Raw genomic sequence first — 20,884 nt, 5'->3', positions numbered from 1 at the left:
AATAAAACATTATGCACCAGTTGGCTGGTAGCTAACATATATGGAGTAAGAATGATACTCACTGATGTAAACAAATGAGAGATTTAAATCAATGACACACAAACATCTCCCCAAAAAGAAAAAACCTAATTTACCTCATTTACACCCATTCATAAGGAATATACCTCATATTAAGCCACAAAAAAATACAAATAAAATAATAATAATAATATTTTTTAGGAACAAATTCATTATTGATTTTTTGCTTTAGATGCAGCTTTATTTAGTCGTCTTAAATATGAAAGTAACAAGATGACCTGTGCTGATTATGGGTTAATTAACTAAAATTTAAATGATTAAAAACTATTTTGTTACTTTAAAATAACAAAATAACTTTATTACAGCTAGTTGCCATGATAACATTTCTCATTCTAAAAAGTGACTAAGATACTCAAAAAAAAAAAAAAAAATATATATATAAAAATAACCAGAAAAAAACTTTAACCAAAATATAGACTGAAATGTAAACCATAAAATTTGAAACTGAATGTATCAAAATAAAAACAAATTCAAAATATTAATTCAACTTAATAGTAAAAATAACAGAGGAACGTGCATGAATGAAAATAAAGGCTAACCTAAAAATAAGTCTTTAGAAAAGATCTAAATATATGAATTAAAACACAGTTTGTTGACTGATAAGAATCTCTGGCCTTTGGCAGGTGTGACAAGTTGAGTTCGGACGCTCTTAACTCATTAAACACAGATGGTTTGATATTCTAGCAGCACAGATTAACTTCTCAATCCAAAGTATCTCTGCTGAAATCCTGAGCTGGAGTCGGTGCCATCTGTCTGCGCTCCTGTCCAGCGCTAATCTCTGACTCACCGCGTGCCTCTAACACTCAGGAATGTTTAAATATATATCGGGATCGTTGCAGGGGGCAGCACGGTTTACAGATGTAATCCTGCTGTTTAAAACAGTGAGGCACACGGCAGAAAGAATGCTATTTTCAGCGAAAATCAAGCCGCAGTGATGAGAAGCGGCCTGATGGGTCTGAGGGGAGCGTGCTAAATCAATAGCAGATGACAAGAAACACAGAGAGCTAAAGTGATTCAAACATCTGCCCCCTCTCGCAGCGAATGAATGTGATTCAAATGAATTTTCTCCGTGCATAAATTCAGCCTCTGATAACATCGTACGCTTCTACACCGCAGCAGAAAATCCTGCTCGTAAAAACAAAAGGCAGAGAGAAGAAAAATGGCTGCAGATTTCCCCCTCGCCTGCAAGCGATCCGAGGCGTTTTTCAGAGCGTGTTGTTCCTGCAGGCCTCCAGCAGATTAGTGTAACTAATAACACATGCTAATAAGATGCTAGCACACGCTTTAATCGCCTCATCCTCACTGCAAAGAAAAAGAGATTAGCATGGTGTCAGATTAGCATTTATCTGATGAGCACAAGGAAACGTGTCTCATTCAGAGCTAAACACTGTGACCTGTGTCTGATACACAGTTTAAGACCTAAACTATTCTGTTTACTGTTATGCACACACTTTATCTAAATGGAGACATTGCACAGATTTCTAATGTTATATTGTGTATATTTTAAGTACTGTTATAAGTACTGTAACCAAATCCTAATAAAAAGTAGACAATTCTGAATAAATGTATTATTCAATGCATTAGAAAAAAGCATTAATATTACTAAATGATAAAATTAACATTGTCTTAAGAAGTATTTTAGATTTGTTTTTATTGTTAGTTAATGTAATACAGGTCCATTAATCAGTTTTAACGGATATAACTTTTAGTTTTAAAAATGCATTAGTAAATGTTGACATTTCATAATGCTATTTAATAATACTTAAAGTTAACTAGTTTTTAAAAAATAGAATGTTATTGTAAAATGTAAACCAAAAATTAATAACCATGAGCTCATTAACATAATTGTCCTCATTTGCATATAAAAGCCTATTCAGCATTCATTCAAACTTGAGCTGCTTTAATGTATGATGATGTGCTACTCAATTACAGCTATTTTGGGTGCAAGAAACCTTTACAAACATTACAAAATTAGTTACATTTACATTTTAATAACTTAAGTTTTCAACTTGACACACAGTCGATGCGCAAGACGATGGAAAAACAGCAGCAGCCAAACTGGATTGATTACTCATATATGTGTTTAAGAATCAGCAGAGTGACGCAGCCGCTGACTCACACACACACACACACACACACACTAAGACGCAGGTGTGTGTGAACGTGACAGGACTCTATAACTCAACACTAATCAGACGTCTGATCCGGTTAATGTGATCAGTTCAGATCTGTGTTCCTGCACAACTAAATCTCTCTTCATCTGTCTGTCTCAGATTTATTACGTCCAGCTGCATGACAAACTATTTCAAACCATTTACTCTTCTGTCACACATAAATACTGCAAAACCACACATTGTCAACATCGACGACACTCTTAGGAAAGTCTTTCTGAAATCCAGGCACAATCTACCCTGTTATTATGAAGGAATTTAATTTTCCATATTGGTTATACACAAGTTTTTACCTGTCTTTTGAATTATGCATTGACTAGACTCATCTGTAAAAATGAACGGAAAATGTACTGGCTAATCCTTTTCTTACAGCAAGTTCATTGAAAAATCATGTTTTACTAAGAAATGCATCACTTTATGAAAACAAAACGAGTTTTCAAACTGTTTAAGACAAAAACTCTCTCCGGACATAAACAGATTTAATTTGATCAAAACTCGCGCACAAAAACACAATCTATAATGTTTTCATTAAGTTATGAAAATGTTACTTCTGAATGTGCTCAGAAAGTTCTAAACATTTTTTACTGTGTCATTTGATTGTTTTGCGATCATTATTTGAATATTAATATTGAATGTTTTGACATGTTCCCACAATGTTTTTAGAACCTAAATGTGTGATCTGTGTAACGTTTAAACTACATTAAATGAACGTGTGTTTCTGAGTGTTTGTGTGTGAAATCAGAGATGCATTGTTCCTGTTCTCCAGGATCCTGCTGGACCAGATCGAGGCACTTCCTCTCTGACTACAGGAAGTGACATCATTACCTGTTTACGAGCAGGACCTTGTAACTGAACTACAGCTAACACGACTTCAGTTCACCTCAGAAACCTCTGCATGTTAGACTGAAGAGTGTGTGTGTGTGTGTGTGTGTGTGTGTGTGTTTGTGTTTTCACCGAAAAGCTCCCATGATCCCTCACAACCTCAGCTCAGATGTGAGTCATCAGCAGATGTGTTTGTATCATATTTACTGCAGTTACAGGAACACTGATGAATCCAATCAAACACACGAAAGAGACTGAAACGAGCGAATCTCTTGAGCAGAACGTGTGCAGCTCAGGGTTCATGACAACATCAGAACAGATCATGACATATTCTGGATTTCAGAAAAACTGAAGGATATTTATAAACTGAAAAAAAGTTAGAAATGCACAGAATTTGCTAGTAAACAGTTTAAAAAAACAGTTACAAAGAAATGGCACATAACACTGAATTAAAGGAGAAATTGTGAAGCTGAAAAACATATTTTTCTTGTAAAACTTAAAAACAAATTACTTTTGTAAAATGTAGAATGTGATTTTTTAAAAACTGACATTATTCTTATGACAATTTCTCACAATTACTCTCAAATTCTTAGTTTTTCTTGAATTAGCAATGAGAAATTCTGCAATCTAAAAGTTTTAGTATAAAAACTGGATTCATTTTCTGTATGCACAATAGTTATTTTTCTTTCAATTTTGAGGTGAAAAAATGACACTCAAATTAGACTCTCTCTCTCTCTCACACACACACACTCACACACACACACACACACACGTATCAGGTCAGTTTCACCTCAACACTGTCCTCGTCTGACTTCAGATTAGAGTATGAACTGAAGGACAGTGTGTGTGTGTCTGTGTGTGTGCGTGTGTGTGCGTGAGAGAAACACAAAGCAGTATTCATGAAGCTATCAATGATGTAAACTCCTCATTGGACGCAGAATCTCTCCACGTGTTCTTCACGAAGGTTCGTTTCCTCCCATAATCCAAAAACAAACACACAACGTTTCTCTTTAAGAACACACTCAAGCCAGGGTTAGTATTGTTCACTAAAACTAAATCATAACTTGAACTGAACATGAATGGTTTGATTTGGCTGAATGAGTTGAACTTGAGTTGTCAGTGAGTCTCTCACAGTGTTGATGCGGCTCTGATCATGCACTGACTGACTCTCAGAGATCAGGAGTCTCTCTTCAGAGCTTGATCTGGACACGAGCGTCTGACCACAGTAAACCTGCTCCATCTGTCCTGCTTCTCGACATTCAAAACATTCAGATGTGTGCTGCATCTTAATACGGCTGTAAGCTCACACACTCTGTCTCTCACAAACATATGGAGCTGCATAAGCTGCTTATTAGACACATTACTACTGACCTGCTGCGTGTGTGTGTGTGTGTGTGTGTGTGTGCGCATATAGGGATATTCTAACACACTAATATAAATATTTTGAATTAGTTTTCAATTTTCAATATATGAAATTTAAATAAAATTTCATTTCAGTTAAAATTTTAGTAATTTTGCTGTGTGTTTTGTCTTTTTTTTGGGGGGGGGGTATAGACTATAAAAAAATGTAACAATTAAAATTTTATTTAATTGAATTTTTGTTTTGTTTTACTGAACTATAGTAACCTTGATGTAAATGTATATTTAAAAAAAAATATATATATATATAATTTTAAGGTTTAATATACATATAATAGCACATTAGATTTTAATTATGAAAATAAGAAATGTTGCTTTGTAAACTGGTTGAAATAAATAAGTTTAAGTTATGTTATATTTTAGTACAATTTTATTTTATTTTTATTTTATTTAATATAAAAAAATGTTACTACGACTGTGATGATGACACAGCATAGACTTCAGATAAATAAAACGCTACGAGAAAACGTTTTAAAACTTAAACTAGACTTTCACGTATCTAGTAGAATGTGTGAGGATGAATGCAGGGTGAATTTACAGAGCAGTTCATTTACTCCAAACTAAACTCTGAGACGGACAGAACGAGAGCCAGAGTCAATAAAGCTGCAGTGCACTCTGGGAAAGAGATGTTTGAGCGAGAGCGGATCTGTTGCCCTGTTACTGCTTTATTAACTGTGTGTTTGGAGAGACTCGGGAACGACAAAGACTCGAAGCTGACAAACACTTCCTTCTCTCGCCCAACAGATGACTCAAACGATCACAGAGTTTATTATCAGTCAATCAATCAATCAATCAATCAATCAACCAATCACATTTATTTCTGTAGCACTTCACCATACAGTTCAAGCTGATCATACCAAGAATCTTTTTAAACAATTATAAATACATTGTGTGTGTGTGTTTGTGTAATACTATATTATACAAATTATATACACATAAAATGTCAAATATAAATACAATTCAATAAAACTAATAAAAACATTTGATTAAATTATGTACATATAATAAAATCAAATCTATAAAAAAATCTAGAAAATTTAATTCTTTCTACATATTTATATCTACGTTAGATGAAAATATGTAAATATTAAATACTTGCTTGTTTACCAGAATAATTCTCTATAATTGATTATAATAATTCCCTGACTAGCTGCTTTCAGACATCTGTAAACTGCATTAAATCAGTTAATCTCAACACTTAATTAATAAACATCTGCATCTTTCCAAACGAAGAGTCCCGAATGAAAAATGGACCCAGTTAGATTTGAGCGGTTTCCACTTGATCAGACGAGGTGTGCTTCCACACGTGTACATTCACATCAGATTAATAATAAACGCACTGAAAACTGTGCTGACATCTGGTTTAGAGAGTGAAAACGCTCAGGAACACGTCTACCCCAAATTTAAAACAAGAAGACAGCAAGACAACTGAAGTATGTAAACGCTACAAACACTGTAAAATACCGTAAAAGATGACATTATTTCTGCAACATTGTGCTTGTTTTAAAAGTGTCAGAAAACGTCTCAAGGCTGCCGTACTTCATGTGCTGGAACGATAAAGAAAGGCTGAAGTGAAAGAGCTTTTATAAGGCGAGCGAATCTGACACATTCGTGGCTCTTCACGTTTAAATGAAAGATCTGGAGCGCTTTAATGTGCTGCGAGAGACGAAACGTGAGAACGAGAGCAGGAGGAAGAGAAGCTTTGGGAAACACTCGCGTATAAAAGAGTGTTCAACATTCACACACACACACTGTTTGGTCACATTTATTAAAGAGCCACAAATCCCTTAGAATGAGCCTATAGAAGGATCACACACACACACACACACACACACACACACACACACACACACTCTCAGGGGCCTATAGCTGCTCTGTTTGCCCTGTAACTTCTCAGCGTTCAGCAGATAAAGAATGTTAATGACTGGAGGTTCGTTTAAAGCTTTTCGGTCTCCTCCTGGAACTGAATCCGGCTTTAAACACTTCTAGAACTCAGACCCAAACCGTCCATCTGTCCGTCAAACCGTCTAAATTTAACTTAATTTAATTTATTGTCTAATGAGTTTATTTGTCGTTTCGTCTTTAGCCGATGTCTTGGTTATGTTTCAGGGCTCTCAAAATCAACAAGTTGATATCACGCTTTTAAAACATCAAATTCATTTTAACGGCACTCATTTTATTTTACGTGCGTTTAACGCGACGCACATTTTGTGTTTGACCGAGGTCTTGCATGCTTTCTCACTCTGTGCATCTGCATTGTTCAGCGAATGGATGAAACGAGCAACAAGATAAAAACACATATTATGGTGCTTTTACATGCAAGTTTATCTGAAATCACAGCAGAGATATTGTCTTTATCGTATGTGTATTTGATTTCATCAGACGACGCGCGATTATCAGTTTTGTGCATATTAACTTCTTGGAAGGGAGAGCTGGTTATGAAGTCTTAATGAAGTCACGTTTCAGTCACTATTTCATAATCCTTCTGTTGTCTGAAAATAAAGAGAAGTAAAGGGAACCTGGATCTATGATCTGTTTTCATGTTTTCATGAAAAAGTTCTTCGACAAATATCTATGACCTTTAAAACATGTCTAGACTACCTGCTCTATGTTGAGTATGGTTTCAAATTAACAATAAACATACATCTGCATAAAGCATCCATATTTGTCAATGCGTATGTTAATCAGAGTATTAAAAACTTGAAAAGTACAGTAACGTTGAATTAAGTACAGTAATGTGAGATTAAATTGCGATTAATCGTGAGTTAACTCGTGACAATCATGATCGATTGACAGCCCTAGTGTGAGTGAGAGTTTAGCCTGTATTCATTTTAAATTTAATACATTTAATGATCAAATGATGCATTGGCAACTAGCTGAAATAAAATGTTTTTTATAGTTATAATTAACGATGATAACTAATCGATTAGTCGCAGCTGTCTATAAATCTACAGTAAAACTCTAGATGAGACTCGTGTGAGATTACTGGATTACATTTCTCTGCTGCTGAGGAGAAATAACTGAGATATTAAAGATCTCTCTCTCTCTCTCTCTCTCTCACTCTCTCTCTCTCTCTCTCTCTCTCTCTCTGTCTCTCTCTCTCTCTCTCTCTCTCTTAGTTATTTGCCAAGCAGTGCATGTTTTCCTCAGAAACTCTGCCAACATCTTTCCTCAGCGCGCAGAATAAGCCCTCGATTCTCTCTCTCTCTCTCTCTCTCTTTCTCTCGTAAAGCACCTTTTTACTGCTGGCCTCTCCGCCACACTCCACAGAAAAACACACATTTCCAAATAATGACTCCGGCCTGCCAAGATCTCTCCCAGCGCTGCCAGCTTTCCTTCAGAGACACAGATCATATGGAAAGATATTGTGGAGATTTCTAGGGACAAAAGAAAAGCGAGAAGTTAAGGGTTGAGACTATAGGAGTGGAAAATTAGGAAGTAGAGAGCGGCGTTCATTTCAGAAGAGCTCGGTAAAGTGTGACAGTAACAAATATACAGAGACATCCTAAAACTGACAGAAATCCTGCTGCCAGACTTTAACATGAGGCCTGAGCACATCACTTATTACGTCTAATACTTCAGTTCCTGACATGAACAAGTAAAGCTGGAGACAGTAGCTTTCACATCATACTGTACGTGAAACTGTACGTGAAACTGTACGTGATAAAGATCTGTATGTGATACTGTATGTGAAACTTTACGTGATACTGTACCTGATACTGTACGTGATACTGTACACGATACTGTACGTGATACTGTACACGATACTGTACGTGATACTGTATGTGATACTGTATGTGATATTGTATGTGAAACTACGTGATACTGTATGTGAAACTGTTCGTGATACTGTACGTGAAACTGTATGTGATACTGTACGTGATACTGAATGTGATATTGTATGTGAAACTGTTTGTGATATTGTACGTGAAACTGTACGTGATACTGAATTTGATATTGTACGTGATACTATACGTGATACTGTACGTGAAACTGTTTGTGATACTGTACGTGATACTGTATGTGATATTGCATGTGAAACTACGTGATACTGTACATGATACCGTACGTGATACTGAATGTGATATTGTACGTGAAACTGTTCGTGATATTGTACGTGAAACTACGTGATACTGTATGTGAAACTGTACGTGATATTGTACGTGATACTGTACGTTATACTGTAAGTGATACTGTACGTGAAACTGTTCGTGATACTGTACGTGATATTGTACGTGATACTGTAAGTGATACTGTACGTGAAACTGTTCGTGATACTGTACGTGATATTGTACGTGATACTGTACATGAAACTGTTCGTGATACTGTACGTGAAAAAAAAAAACGCGTCAGGAAAAATGTAAATGATTAAGTGTACTGTAGGATTCAAAATAAAAAAATACAATTTAAATTAAAAAATAAAAATCTTTATCTCTTTTGTTTTGTTTTGTTTTTTCGTGGTCCTGTGGAAAAAGTCAGATTTATGAGATATAAACTTGCAATTGTGAGAAATCCGAAATTGTGACTTTTTCTTTTGTTTCTGTCACATAATAATAAAACAATTAAATAAACAAGGTTAAGTGCATCTTCTTATCTTACAATTCTGACATTTTCTTTTTACAGTTCTGGCTGTATTTCTCACACTTCTGAGAAACAGTCAGAATTGTGAGATAAAAACATGCAATTGGGTTTTTTACTGTAGATTTTTTATCCTGTGGCAGAAACAAGCTTCCATAGGATGAGCTTTAATAACCAGAACTAAAGCTGATTATTAAAGTTGACACAGTGAACAAAGTCGTCTGAGGAATAATGGCTTCCTCCGCGCCGTCTGCTGAACGTGTCAATGAAACGCCTCTGATCTGAATCACAAATCTGCTGGAAACTCAGGAATGGGAAAATCATTGGGCTGCTCCAGGAAAGCGTTTCAGACGGCTCCGGCTCCATATTTCACTATCAGCGCACAATGAGCTCTTTCTGCGGCGTTTAGGGAGTTTGTTTCTGCTTCGCGAGTGTTGGAGGAGACTTTGGAGCTTTTTGGCAGAGAGCAGACAAACACAAGTAAACATTTGCAGCATTAATCACGCTTTATTTGTGATAAACGTATATGCTGCTGCAGATTCCAGCAATCGTTGCAAACCAGCCATCCTGAACTGCCCTAAACTGGTTCATTGATCTACTCAGGCTGGTTTTAGAGAAGAAAACTGGGAGTTTTGAGGACATTTCAGACCATTTTTTTCAGCAGTGAGTTAGTTTTCGTACCTGATTGTGTAATAGAGCACAACTGTGAGTCACAGTGAACACATCTGATCGCGTTTAAAGCCGACTGCAGCAGATTTACTAGTAAAACCGGGGTAGAAAATGTGAAAAACGTCTGCAGATTGTGTCCGGGCCAAAACATCAGTCATGGTTTGACTGGCTCTCGGCGCTCCAGAGCCGTTTCCTGCTCTTGGCAGATATGGGACAGTATTTATTGTCGAAAGTTCTCTCCGATGTCCAGAGCAAATCCCTGTCATTACAGCAGGTCACGTGACCTCAGAGGAATGGACGACAGGCACCAGACGGCCGAGACGGGTTAACCAGAGAACTGGAGTTAACCAGAACACACACACACACACACACGCACACACACGCACACGCACACACACACACACACACACTTGGCTTTCTAAACAACACACAGATTAACATCAGCTCCAGAGCAACTGAAGGTTAACTGCAGACATATTTACTACAAAGTTACTTTACAATATATGGGTGAAACCTGAGTCATATTTCATCCTAAAATCAAGACCGAATTAAAACCAAGCCATGTTTTCTCACACATTTTTTTTTTTTTAACCATGGCTCCATTTCTCTAAACTCTACACACAAACCACAGAGCATGCACACCACATGCAACACACAAACTATGCTTACAAATATGTTTTAACTCTTATAAAAATGAAAATTCATCCCAAAATAAAGAGTGAAATTAAAGCCAGGCATGTTTTCTCACACATTAACCGCACTGGAATTCTGACAACAACACTGCAAAACTAAATATTTTCTAGTACAAATATCTACTGTGAATATCTATTCTTAAATCAAAACATGTACTTGAAAAGGAGAATGTGTGAAACAGGTAAGATTAGTTATAAATTATAAAAACGTTGTGGGAACATTGTTTTGCTGTTTTCTTGTCGTTAAAATGCTACAAAAATGTGTCTTGCAACATTTGACTAACTTTACTTTCACCCGAAATAATGTTATTTCAAACTTTATTTTACATATTCTGCGAACGTTAAAATCGACAGGTTTCTGGATATGATTATAATGTTATTTAAACGTTACAAAAACGTTTAAGTACAAATAACATCATAAGCATGTTTTGAGAATGTTATTCTAAGATTTTTTTTTCAACATTGTATATATGAGAATGTATAACAAATATTAATTTGTTATATTAATTTGTAAAATATTAATTAATTATGTTTAGATATTTATGCAGGAAAACGAGACAGAAACCCTGAGGAAGAACAGAGCCAAAACAGCACTTTTTGAAATAGTTCAGGAAGCTGAGATCATTGGGTGTAACAGTGATGTTTAAGGTGTTTTGACTGTGCACGATCTTAGAAAGCCTGTAGTGCTGGATTAACAGAAGTGAAGTTTCTTACCTGCGTCGTGTGCCGTGATGACGAGCGTGTATTTGTCCTGAGTTTCCCGGTCCAGCGTTCGGATCAGGTTCAGCTGACCGCTAGATGTGAGGCTGAACGCTCCCGCCTCGTTCCCGCTGCTCAGGGAATAACTGATCTGACCGTTAGAGCCCAGATCATCATCACGGGCCAGCACCTGCCACACAACACAAACCGCACAAATAAAGTCAATACCACATTAGAAAACACATAGTTCTGGTCCTTGATTCTGATTGGCTGAGCTGCGTTCGAAGCTGTTGTAAATAACTCTACGAACATACACCTTTGTTTACATTTGTCTGTTGCTTGTTTGGCTTAAAGTCCCCATGAAATCAAGATATAAACAAACGATATTGGCTATTTTTAAAAAGGGGCGGGGCTGCTAGATATGTCACGCCCTCTTTTCCTGTTTCAGCTGAAATTACGTCACCACACACAATAATGCTTTGTGTTTCAAGGCAGATGCCTTTAAGAATAATGTTTATATTAATACAATTAAGCTTTATTTGCTCTGTTTTATTCTGTGTTATTTACTACGTATCTGCAATAACCGTTTTATAAAAGCAATAAGCCCCGTTAAGCCGTGGTTTACAGTGAATTTATAACAGCTAAGGGGGTTTTAGGCACTCTCCATTAATACCTACTAAAAAAACTAATAAAATATTCAAAACCAAAAGAGTTTACACTAAATTAAATGCCAATCCAAAATACCAATAGTATCCAGAAAAAAAATGTTATGCCTAATTCTGACATTTAACGTTGAATTATTTATAAACAATATAATTATTTTAAAATAATCACGTTTAATTAGTCTGAAATACAGCAGAACTCTTATTTTGAAATGCCTTTGCTTTGCTACTTCCAGCTGAAGCATAGGTAGTTTGACTGATGTGGAGAGACACAGAGGAAACTCTAGGAATTGTTGAATGTTGAATGAATGTTGCTAGCATGATTAGCAAGTAACTGGCCATTTTAATGTTCTTAGGGTAATATTATACTTGGGGTGAAAATAAAGTAAGTAGATTGTTGTAAGAAACTTGCCAAAACAATATTCTCACCACCACAGTTTTATAACCTAAAATGTTGCCTGGTAGTTAACAATTCTGATTTGATGTGGACTGGCTGGCTCTCGTTCTGTATTTTAGGTCTGTGAAGTGCTTCGGCTGGGTTCAGTGTTGGTTTGCGTGAGACTTGCGCGCTGGCGCACCTGATGGAGCCGTGACTCCAGCTCATTTCCCGCTCAGGTGAGGTTTGTTTTGACTCAGACATTGGAGACCACCCTCATTATGTCATTTAGCCATGGCGTATTACTTTCTGCACTTACACTCTGTCCCCCTTCGCTGGAAGCCAGAGCCCAATTCACGCCCAGCATTTATCATTCCAGCCGCGAGCCTTTCCAGTTACATTTCCAATCAAGATTGTGCATTTGTGCTGGAAATTTAGTCTTGTATTTCTTTATGTTCAGGCAAAAAATGTTTTGATGTCTGAAAATGTCCCAAATTTATGACTTCAGGGCCTTTTTATGCCAATTTAAAAAAACTGGTTTCTCTTTCATAAACCACTTTGGAAAAACCCATAATCTGAATGCATGACTGTGGGTGTATTTCTGATCGCTTTGATGGTGTAAATGCGGAGCACTTGCCTGTAGGATGTTCTTGGGCAGGTTTCCTAAGTTCTCTTGTACGCTGACGCTGTACGGCGAGAGCTCGAACACAGGTGTGCAGTCATTTACATCCAAAAGCACGATGTTAACGGTGGCGCGATCCACTCGAGGACTGCTGCCGCGATCCGCCGCCTGCACCAGCAGAGAATACGCAGAGCGCGTCTCACGATCCAGCAGCCTCGCCACAGAAATCACTCCCGTCACCGAGTCGATCCGGAAGTCTGAGTTCAGGTTCCCTCCGGCAATGGAGAAGCGCACCTGGCCGTTGGTTCCCTCATCGGCGTCGCTGGCGAACACCTGCAGGACGTCGGTGCCACTGAGCGTGTTCTCCTCGATCTCGATGTCGTAGATGTTCTGCGAGAAGCTAGGCGTGTTGTCGTTCACGTCCAGCACGATCATCGTGACCTCCATGCTGGAGGAAAGTGGCGGCTCGCCTTTATCTGTGGCCACGATGGTCAGCGAGTAATTGGCCATCTCCTCGCGGTCCAGTTCGCCCACCAGAGTCACGCCGCCGTCGATGTTCCCGATGCTGAATTTATTCCCAAACGGCCCTTTGAGGGAATACTCCACGTAACTGTTGGGACCGCTGTCAGCGTCGCTCGCTAGCGCTTTGAACACCAGCGTATCCACCGGCGTGTTCTCTTGAATATACGCCGTCGTTTGCGATGTGAATGTGGGGGGGCAGTCGTTGACGTCCAGGAGGATGATGGACACCTGTGCGGTGCTGGTGAAGCGGCTCATGGGAGACGGAGCCAGGTCGTTCACGGTGATGACGAGGTTATAAAACGACTGCGTCTCTCGGTCCAGAGCTTTCCTGGTTTGTAAGACGCCGGTGTTTGTGACGGTGAACTGTGACTGAGGGTCTCCTGAAGCGATGGTGTAATGCAGCTCCGCATTCGGCCCTGAAACCAACACACATTATTAGATTTAATCAGGGGTCACACCTCTGCTGTGGTACAAAACTAACACTGTTCAAAATGTTGAAAAGGGGCAAAATACAGAAGATGACTATTGCACATAACTGAATATATTAAAAACGACCATTTTTGTGTGAATATGGGTTATGATTAAATCATGATCTAACAAAAAAAAAAAAAAAACGCTTAAAAAAAGTATTTAACATGTGACAGTCAAGGTAGTTATAAACTAAAACTAACAGACATAAACTGAAAAAAAAAAAATATATATATATATATATTAGATAAAAAACTTTTAACTATTTTTGTATTTGTAAAATACCATTATAATTTTTATTAATATTTTTTATAAGATTTGTTTTTGTCCTTTTCGTAGTTTTTGTTTTTTCTATATAGTTATTGTTCATTTTATATTTAGTTTTATATTTGCCTCCAAAAATATGCCACACCTGTGAGGTGGATTGATTATCTCGACAAAGAAGAAGTGCTCACTAACATAGATTTAGACAGTTTTGTGAACAATATTTAAGAGAAATAAGACTTTTGTGTACAAAGAAAAAGTCTTAGATCTTTGAGTTTAGCTCATGAAAAATGGGGGCAAAAACAAAAGTGTTGCATTTATAATTTTGTTCAGTGTATATTAAAATATTACTTTCAACTAAATATTAAATATAAATACAAATATAAAATATTCATGTAAATAATTTCGGTTGACAAAAAAGTTTGGGAAACTCTGAGCATTGTGTTTTTAGTCGGTTATTATTATATTAGAGGTCACGAAGCCCTAACAATGTTGTCTCATATGGTCATAAAGACATCGAAGACGGTGTGTGTGTGCATGGACACACTTGCAGAAGAGCCACAGGCACAACTAAAGGTCAGAATAACCACATCAGAGTCTAAATCTCACAGAAACATGTGCGGCTCATACTCCAGCCTTCAGCTTCTTTGTGCAAAATATCTGCTCTTCTTTGCTTTTATTCATTTTGATATGAACCAGACATGATTTAGTCAGAGTCACCCAAACACTGGCTGTACTAAACTAACCACAGTCTCTACTAGACCAGACTAGGAGTGTAAAATACGTTTGAAATATGCTGATATTAAATGAAAATTTAAATCCTTTTTTCAAAGGTGATGTTTTTAAAAACTAAGGCATCAATATTAGCATTGGTCAACGTTATTACATTAGAATATGTTATTAAATAAATGTAATTTACTGTTGTAGAAAACAGCATAAATAGTTAAATTCAAAAAGTCATTCATATCATTCAAAAAGTGACAAAATGTGAAATTCAAAATATAGAGAAAAATGTTAATTATTTGTATGCATTTCATTCAGAACAGATAAAAATACATTTAAAAATTATATATATATATTGATAATTGGATAATTAAACTAATGACCTAATGACCTAATATTTTTTTTTATAATAATTTATGTATTTTTATATGCCTTAGAGCAGGGTTTATGTAAAAAATATTTACATAATAAAATAATAAAACTTGTAACTGATTGTTGAAAAAAAAAAGTTGAAAAAATAAATAATAAAAAGTTAAATTAAAATAAATATGTTTTAAAATAAAAATATAAAATACAACCAAATATATACATAATAAAATATAATAACAGAATAATAACACTTATAACAGTGAATGAAACTGAGGTTTGAAAGTTGAAGATAAACAAATAATAAAATAATAAAAAAGTAAAATATAAATGAATTAATTTAAAATCAAAATATAAAAGTATACAAAATGCAAAACTTGTAACCATGAATGTATAATAATATAAAAAATAAAAAATAATAATAAAATACTTGTAGCAACGAATGTGTTTAATGACTGGAAAAGTAACTCAGAATCTCACGGCGGTTTTAAATGACAATTTAAGTCTTGTATTGTGTTTTTAGGACCATAAACACACGTGTAGTGTCATATGTGTCTGATGCAGTGAAATGTGTCCAGCTGTGGTGGATCTCTTCATTCACACAGTGATAATGACTGGGATCTGGTCGTCTCACCGTCGTCGGCGTCAGCGGCGCTCAGGCTCAGGACGCTCGCTCCAGGACTCACGCTCTCCAGGACCGAGCTGCTGTAGACAGAGCTGCTGAAGCGCGGAGGGTTATCATTGACGTCCAGAAGATTGAAGTAGACCCTTACAGAGCTGGACAGACCGCCTCCGTCCCGGGCCTGGACCGTCAGGATGAAGTACTGCTGAGACTCGTAGTCCAGCGCTCGGCTGACGTTGAAGACACCGGTGACGGGGTTCAGGAGGAAGGTGGCGTCCTCATCATCCTCCTCTATAGAGTACGTGATCTCTCCGTTTGATCCCGAGTCAGAGTCACTGGCCAGAATCGCCGCCACGATCGAACCTCGATGGAAAACCAACAATATTCACTGACCAATCACAGTCAAGCATTCCACATACATTAACCTGACATGACACAGAATTACTATTTATTCATAAAATTAATTAATTATAGGACCAGGTAAATACACTTCATTTCCCAGAATGCCATTGTCTGGAATTGTTTCCAGAAGCAGGGTTTTTAAAAAGCAACCAGCTTCAAGGAGAATTTGGACAAAAAGACACTTTAGGTAATGGCTTTCATTCGGGGAAAGAACTACAATCCCATGAAGCACTGCAAATGACAGAATAGAATTAAAACCAATGGCTAAATATAAAACTGTTGATTTAAAAATGTTGATTATATGACAGATTTTATTGTAAACTATGGATGTGTACAAATATTTAAATATTTCGAAAGCATCGTTCGCAGTGCTTTGTGGGAGTTTTGGCGCAATTTGAGTTCTCTGCTGAATCATGGGTAATGTAGTTTTTCATCATTAATTCTAATGTTAAAAAATATTCTTTAAAAATGACTGATGGCTTCAACAAATCTATGAATGATCACAGCAGGTCTTTCTTTTACTAAAACTAAACTGAAAAAAAAAAATTCTAATGAATATTTAATATACAAATAATAATATTTAATGAACTAAAACTGAATTAAAATAAATGATTATTACTAAATAGTAATATTTAATTTAAAGTAATAAAAGCACATCACTAAAACTATAATAGTAAATAAATAATACTAAAATAAGTGATGTGCAAAATATATGTGGTTGTGTATAACATCACGTTGATACATTTCATTAAAAAAAAAACTGAAATAAAATATTATAATTTGAGAAATTACAAATTTGTCTTGGCAACTTACTAAAATACATTTGAATCATTCAAGTTACTAACTAGAAATAAATAATAGTAAAATGTAATAGTAATTAATATAGAAAATACAAATAATAATGTCAGAACCACAACAAAATTTTGTAAAAAATATGTAAAAATTACTATGATTCAAAATAAAAATTATTAATACATGTAGATTATTAAACAGTTAAAATTATTTAAAATTAGTTATTTAAAAATAAAAATTATATAAAAAATTTTTATTAAACAATTAAATTTATTAAAATAAAAATTATAAACAAATAAATATTATAAAAAAAATAAAAATTATTAAACAATTAAAATGATTTAAAATAAACATTATTAAAAAATTAAAAATTTTAAAAAATTAAATTATTTTAAATTAAAATTATTTAAAACTATAAAATTATAATTCATAATTATAGCTGAAAATATACAAATTAAAACTAATTCAAAATGCTATAAATGAGACATCAAGTCAGAAAATGTTTTTAATTCCTTGAGCGATAACTTTCTAGTCGTATGCTGGTGTGTTATTCTGAAGTGAGTCTGCAGCAGATTGAGTGTTTAATAAGAGCGGGTCCAGTAGATCTGACCGATGCTGATGCTGATGCTGATGGTGTGGTACCTGCGCTGGTGTCCTCGGGGATGTCGAAGGAGTAGACGCTGCGTGAGAAGTGTGGCGTGTGATCGTTGACGTCGCTGACGGTGATGTTGAGCCGGACGTCGGAGGATTGCTGGCCGTCGTCTGCTCGCACCAGCAGTGAGTACTCAGATCTGCGCTCGCGGTCCAGACGCCGAGTGTTGGTCAGCTCGCCGGACTCCGGGTCGATGCGGAAGCAGTCGTCTGCGCCGCTGATGATGGAGTACGTCACCAGAGCGTTCGCCCCCTGCACACAAACCAGCAGCACGTGATCACCTGTCCTCGTCTGACATCACTGATCCATGTGATCACCTGATCAGGCAGCTTCACAACTGACAGACATACTGGAACAAACGTGAACTACAGATCGCAGCAGGACCAATTAGCGAGAGTGAAGGGATTTCATTTCCAGACTGGTGTTGAGTTTCCTGAAGTCAGATCTGAGGACGCACAACGCTGCTGCTCTGAACAGAGAGAGTGATCTGATCCTGACGAGCAGTGAATAACGCCTACGACAGAACAGGACAGTCTGAGTTTGAGCGCTGGATGTGGGCAGAGACCAGGACAGGAATAACCCTCACACATGCTGTTAGTGGAGCCCAAACATCCCATAATTCCTGCCCATCGTGCCAACATGAGATTCAGTTTGAGCTTTTCATTTAGAAAACACTGGACATGAAGAACAGGAGAGAAAGACCACAGATCACAGCTGCTTCTCCTGGACTGCTTTATAATGTGTTTATTCACATTTAATAATTAATGTGAATTGTTAACTGACGAATTCATAATTGGATGAATAACAATTAATTTTTAAAATAATTTATCTTTTGTATTCAGGCTCTTTGTTTATTATCTGATCCACATTATTTGTAAAAACAAATTTGTCATATTTTAATTTACATAAACACAATGGTTTGTAGTGCAAAACATTTATTTTAAAGCAATTATTTGCAATGATGTGCATAATTAATCGAATTAACAGTGTTATTTCATACTATTATTATCTATTTTTATTTTATATTTTGGTATTTCAGTTATTCTGTTGTATTTTTTTCAGTTGTTACCTAAATCATAATGTCTGTATACTTAATATACTATATACATTTTTATTTACATTTACATATTTGTTATAGTTTTAGTAGATCAAGTTACATCTTAAATAAAAATGAGAGGTCTTGCATTGGTAGTTAGATTAAATATACTTTTTAGAATTATTACAAAAATTATTATAAAATTATTTCAGTCCACATTTTTTTAATTCATTGTTTTTCTTATATCTTACATTTTAGATAAGCAACTAGCAGAAATTAGTTATAGTTATAGTTTTAGCTAGAAGAATCCTGCTAATTATCTGCTCTCTGTTGATGTGGAGCCCCCCCCCCCATGTCACCTGACACCAGTAGCCAATCATAGCTCACGAAATGCAGCGACGGGAGCTGAACTCGAGTGCTCACTCTCTCAGGGAAAACACGCCTCATCTGGAGATGAATCTGTATGTTTGCCAGACGAGAATCACTGGAAAGGAGCTCTAGAGTCTGAATGCTGTCACAGAACATCTGTCCTCCTCTTACCTGATGATTAAAATCAGTCTAGCACTGCAGAAACGCCTCAAACATTGTGCATCGTCTGTGATGGGGGAGTGTTTGGGGGGCGGGGCCACACAGACTCCGCCCACACATGAGTGGTCATCATCATGAGTGACAGCTGTGGTCTGTACCTCGTCTGCGTCTGTGGCCGTGAGCTGCAGGATCCTGAAGCCGTCGCTGATGTTCTCCTGGACGGTGATGTCCAGTGCGTCGGTGGGAAAGACCGGTGGGTTATCATTCACGTCCTGAAGAGTGATTTCAACCTGAGACCGAGAGAGAGACAGAGAGAGAGAGAGAGAGAGAGAGAGAGAGAGAGAGAGAGAGAGAGAGAGAGAGAGAGAGATTAACACACACAGAGACCCAGTGATAATATAAAACAGCCTGTGAATTACAAGTTAATGCAATTCCCAATAGCATGATAAAAGACACCAACGTTGTTGTTTTTTTATAATTTTTTTTCTTATATTTCTAATATATTTCTTATATGTATATTAATTTATGCATGAATGTCATTTTTCAGCTCATATTTAAATAAATTAATACATAATTTATTAAATCTATTTAATAAAGTAAAAGTGCAAAACTGACAGTTACAACTTGTAAAATGTTTTTCATTTATTTTTTTAAATATATATTTTTTTAATTTAGTTTTATTTATGTTTTTTTTTGTTTTGTTATTTTAGTACTTCAGCTAGCTAAAATAAAATAAATAAATAAAAATTCTTCAGTTAACATTTAAGAGTTCAGTTTACAGTTAAGTAGTCAAGGTCATGGGTTCAATTCCCAGTAAATGCATGACCTGATAAACAGTTCAATGCAATGCAGTTCACTTTGGATAAAAGTGTCTGTCAAATGCATAAATGTTGATATGTTTTTGTAGCCGTGCACTCTATTTGTTAGTTGTAATTTTTTTGCACTTCAATATGCACACTGTAAAAAAAAGTTCAATAAGTAGATAATACAAGAAAATGCTATTTCAGTCTTTCTACTTCAAATGACATCCTTAATTCAACATGCTACTTGTGCTTTTATTTGCTATCGTTTGTTCAGTTTCTGAGTAAGTAAATACTACAGCAATATTCTTTAAGTGCAATAAATCACTACTACTAGTAATACTATTAATAATAATTATTATAAAAAAATGCATGCATAAATTCATATTTGCATTGCAAAATATTACATTTGCATGATTCAGAATTAATTAACTATTAGCTTTTCATCAATCTACAAACCTTTGGGACCCCCCCCCCCCCCCCAAGTATAGATAGTATGCAAACTGTGATGCAACTCATAATCAAATTTCCCCATATCTAGACTCATATCTAGAGTTTCAACTGAGCTCTAGAGCTTTATAAACCAAACAAGCTGAGCTGTGAGCAGAATAAGAGAAATATGAGGACACACACACACACACACACACACACAGGAGCGTGAATCATTGTTCTGGAGTCTCTGGGTTCCCGCTAGTCTTTTGTTTTAAGAACAGAAGATGGAAACGCTGCATGAATCAACTGGACGTGATTAGTGGATGCTGAAAAACATCATATAACAAACACAGCGCTAAAGTCAGGAAGCGTCCGACCTGCAGACAAACCACTGCGAGACTGAGTGCCCTCATTAGTCAGCGTGTTCCTCATTAGTGTGCTCCCGTGACTCTAGTGAGATCATCTGCAGCTCTTTAACCCAGCTAACAG

The 20,884-nt window shown here is 36.2% G+C and overlaps 1 protein-coding gene across 1 annotated transcript in view; it reads right to left on the bottom strand.

Annotated features, from left to right (window-relative positions):
• LOC128027404 (protocadherin Fat 4) overlaps positions 1-20,884 on the bottom strand; it is a 73,589-nt gene that overhangs the window by 18,769 nt on the left and 33,936 nt on the right. The window contains exons 2-6 of the mRNA XM_052615010.1: positions 19,322-19,453; positions 17,590-17,851; positions 15,766-16,116; positions 12,804-13,726; positions 11,144-11,318 (exon numbers count right to left, since the gene is read on the bottom strand). Of these exons, the coding sequence (XP_052470970.1) occupies positions 11,144-11,318; positions 12,804-13,726; positions 15,766-16,116; positions 17,590-17,851; positions 19,322-19,453 (1,843 nt within the window). The remainder of the gene's footprint in view (positions 1-11,143; positions 11,319-12,803; positions 13,727-15,765; positions 16,117-17,589; positions 17,852-19,321; positions 19,454-20,884) is intronic.

Source organism: Carassius gibelio, chromosome A14, assembly GCF_023724105.1.
Source record: "Carassius gibelio isolate Cgi1373 ecotype wild population from Czech Republic chromosome A14, carGib1.2-hapl.c, whole genome shotgun sequence".
Classification (NCBI taxonomy): Eukaryota; Metazoa; Chordata; class Actinopteri; order Cypriniformes; family Cyprinidae; genus Carassius; species Carassius gibelio.
The sequence above is the reverse complement of the archived record's forward strand: the minus strand, read 5'-3'. Positions and strand labels throughout refer to the sequence as shown.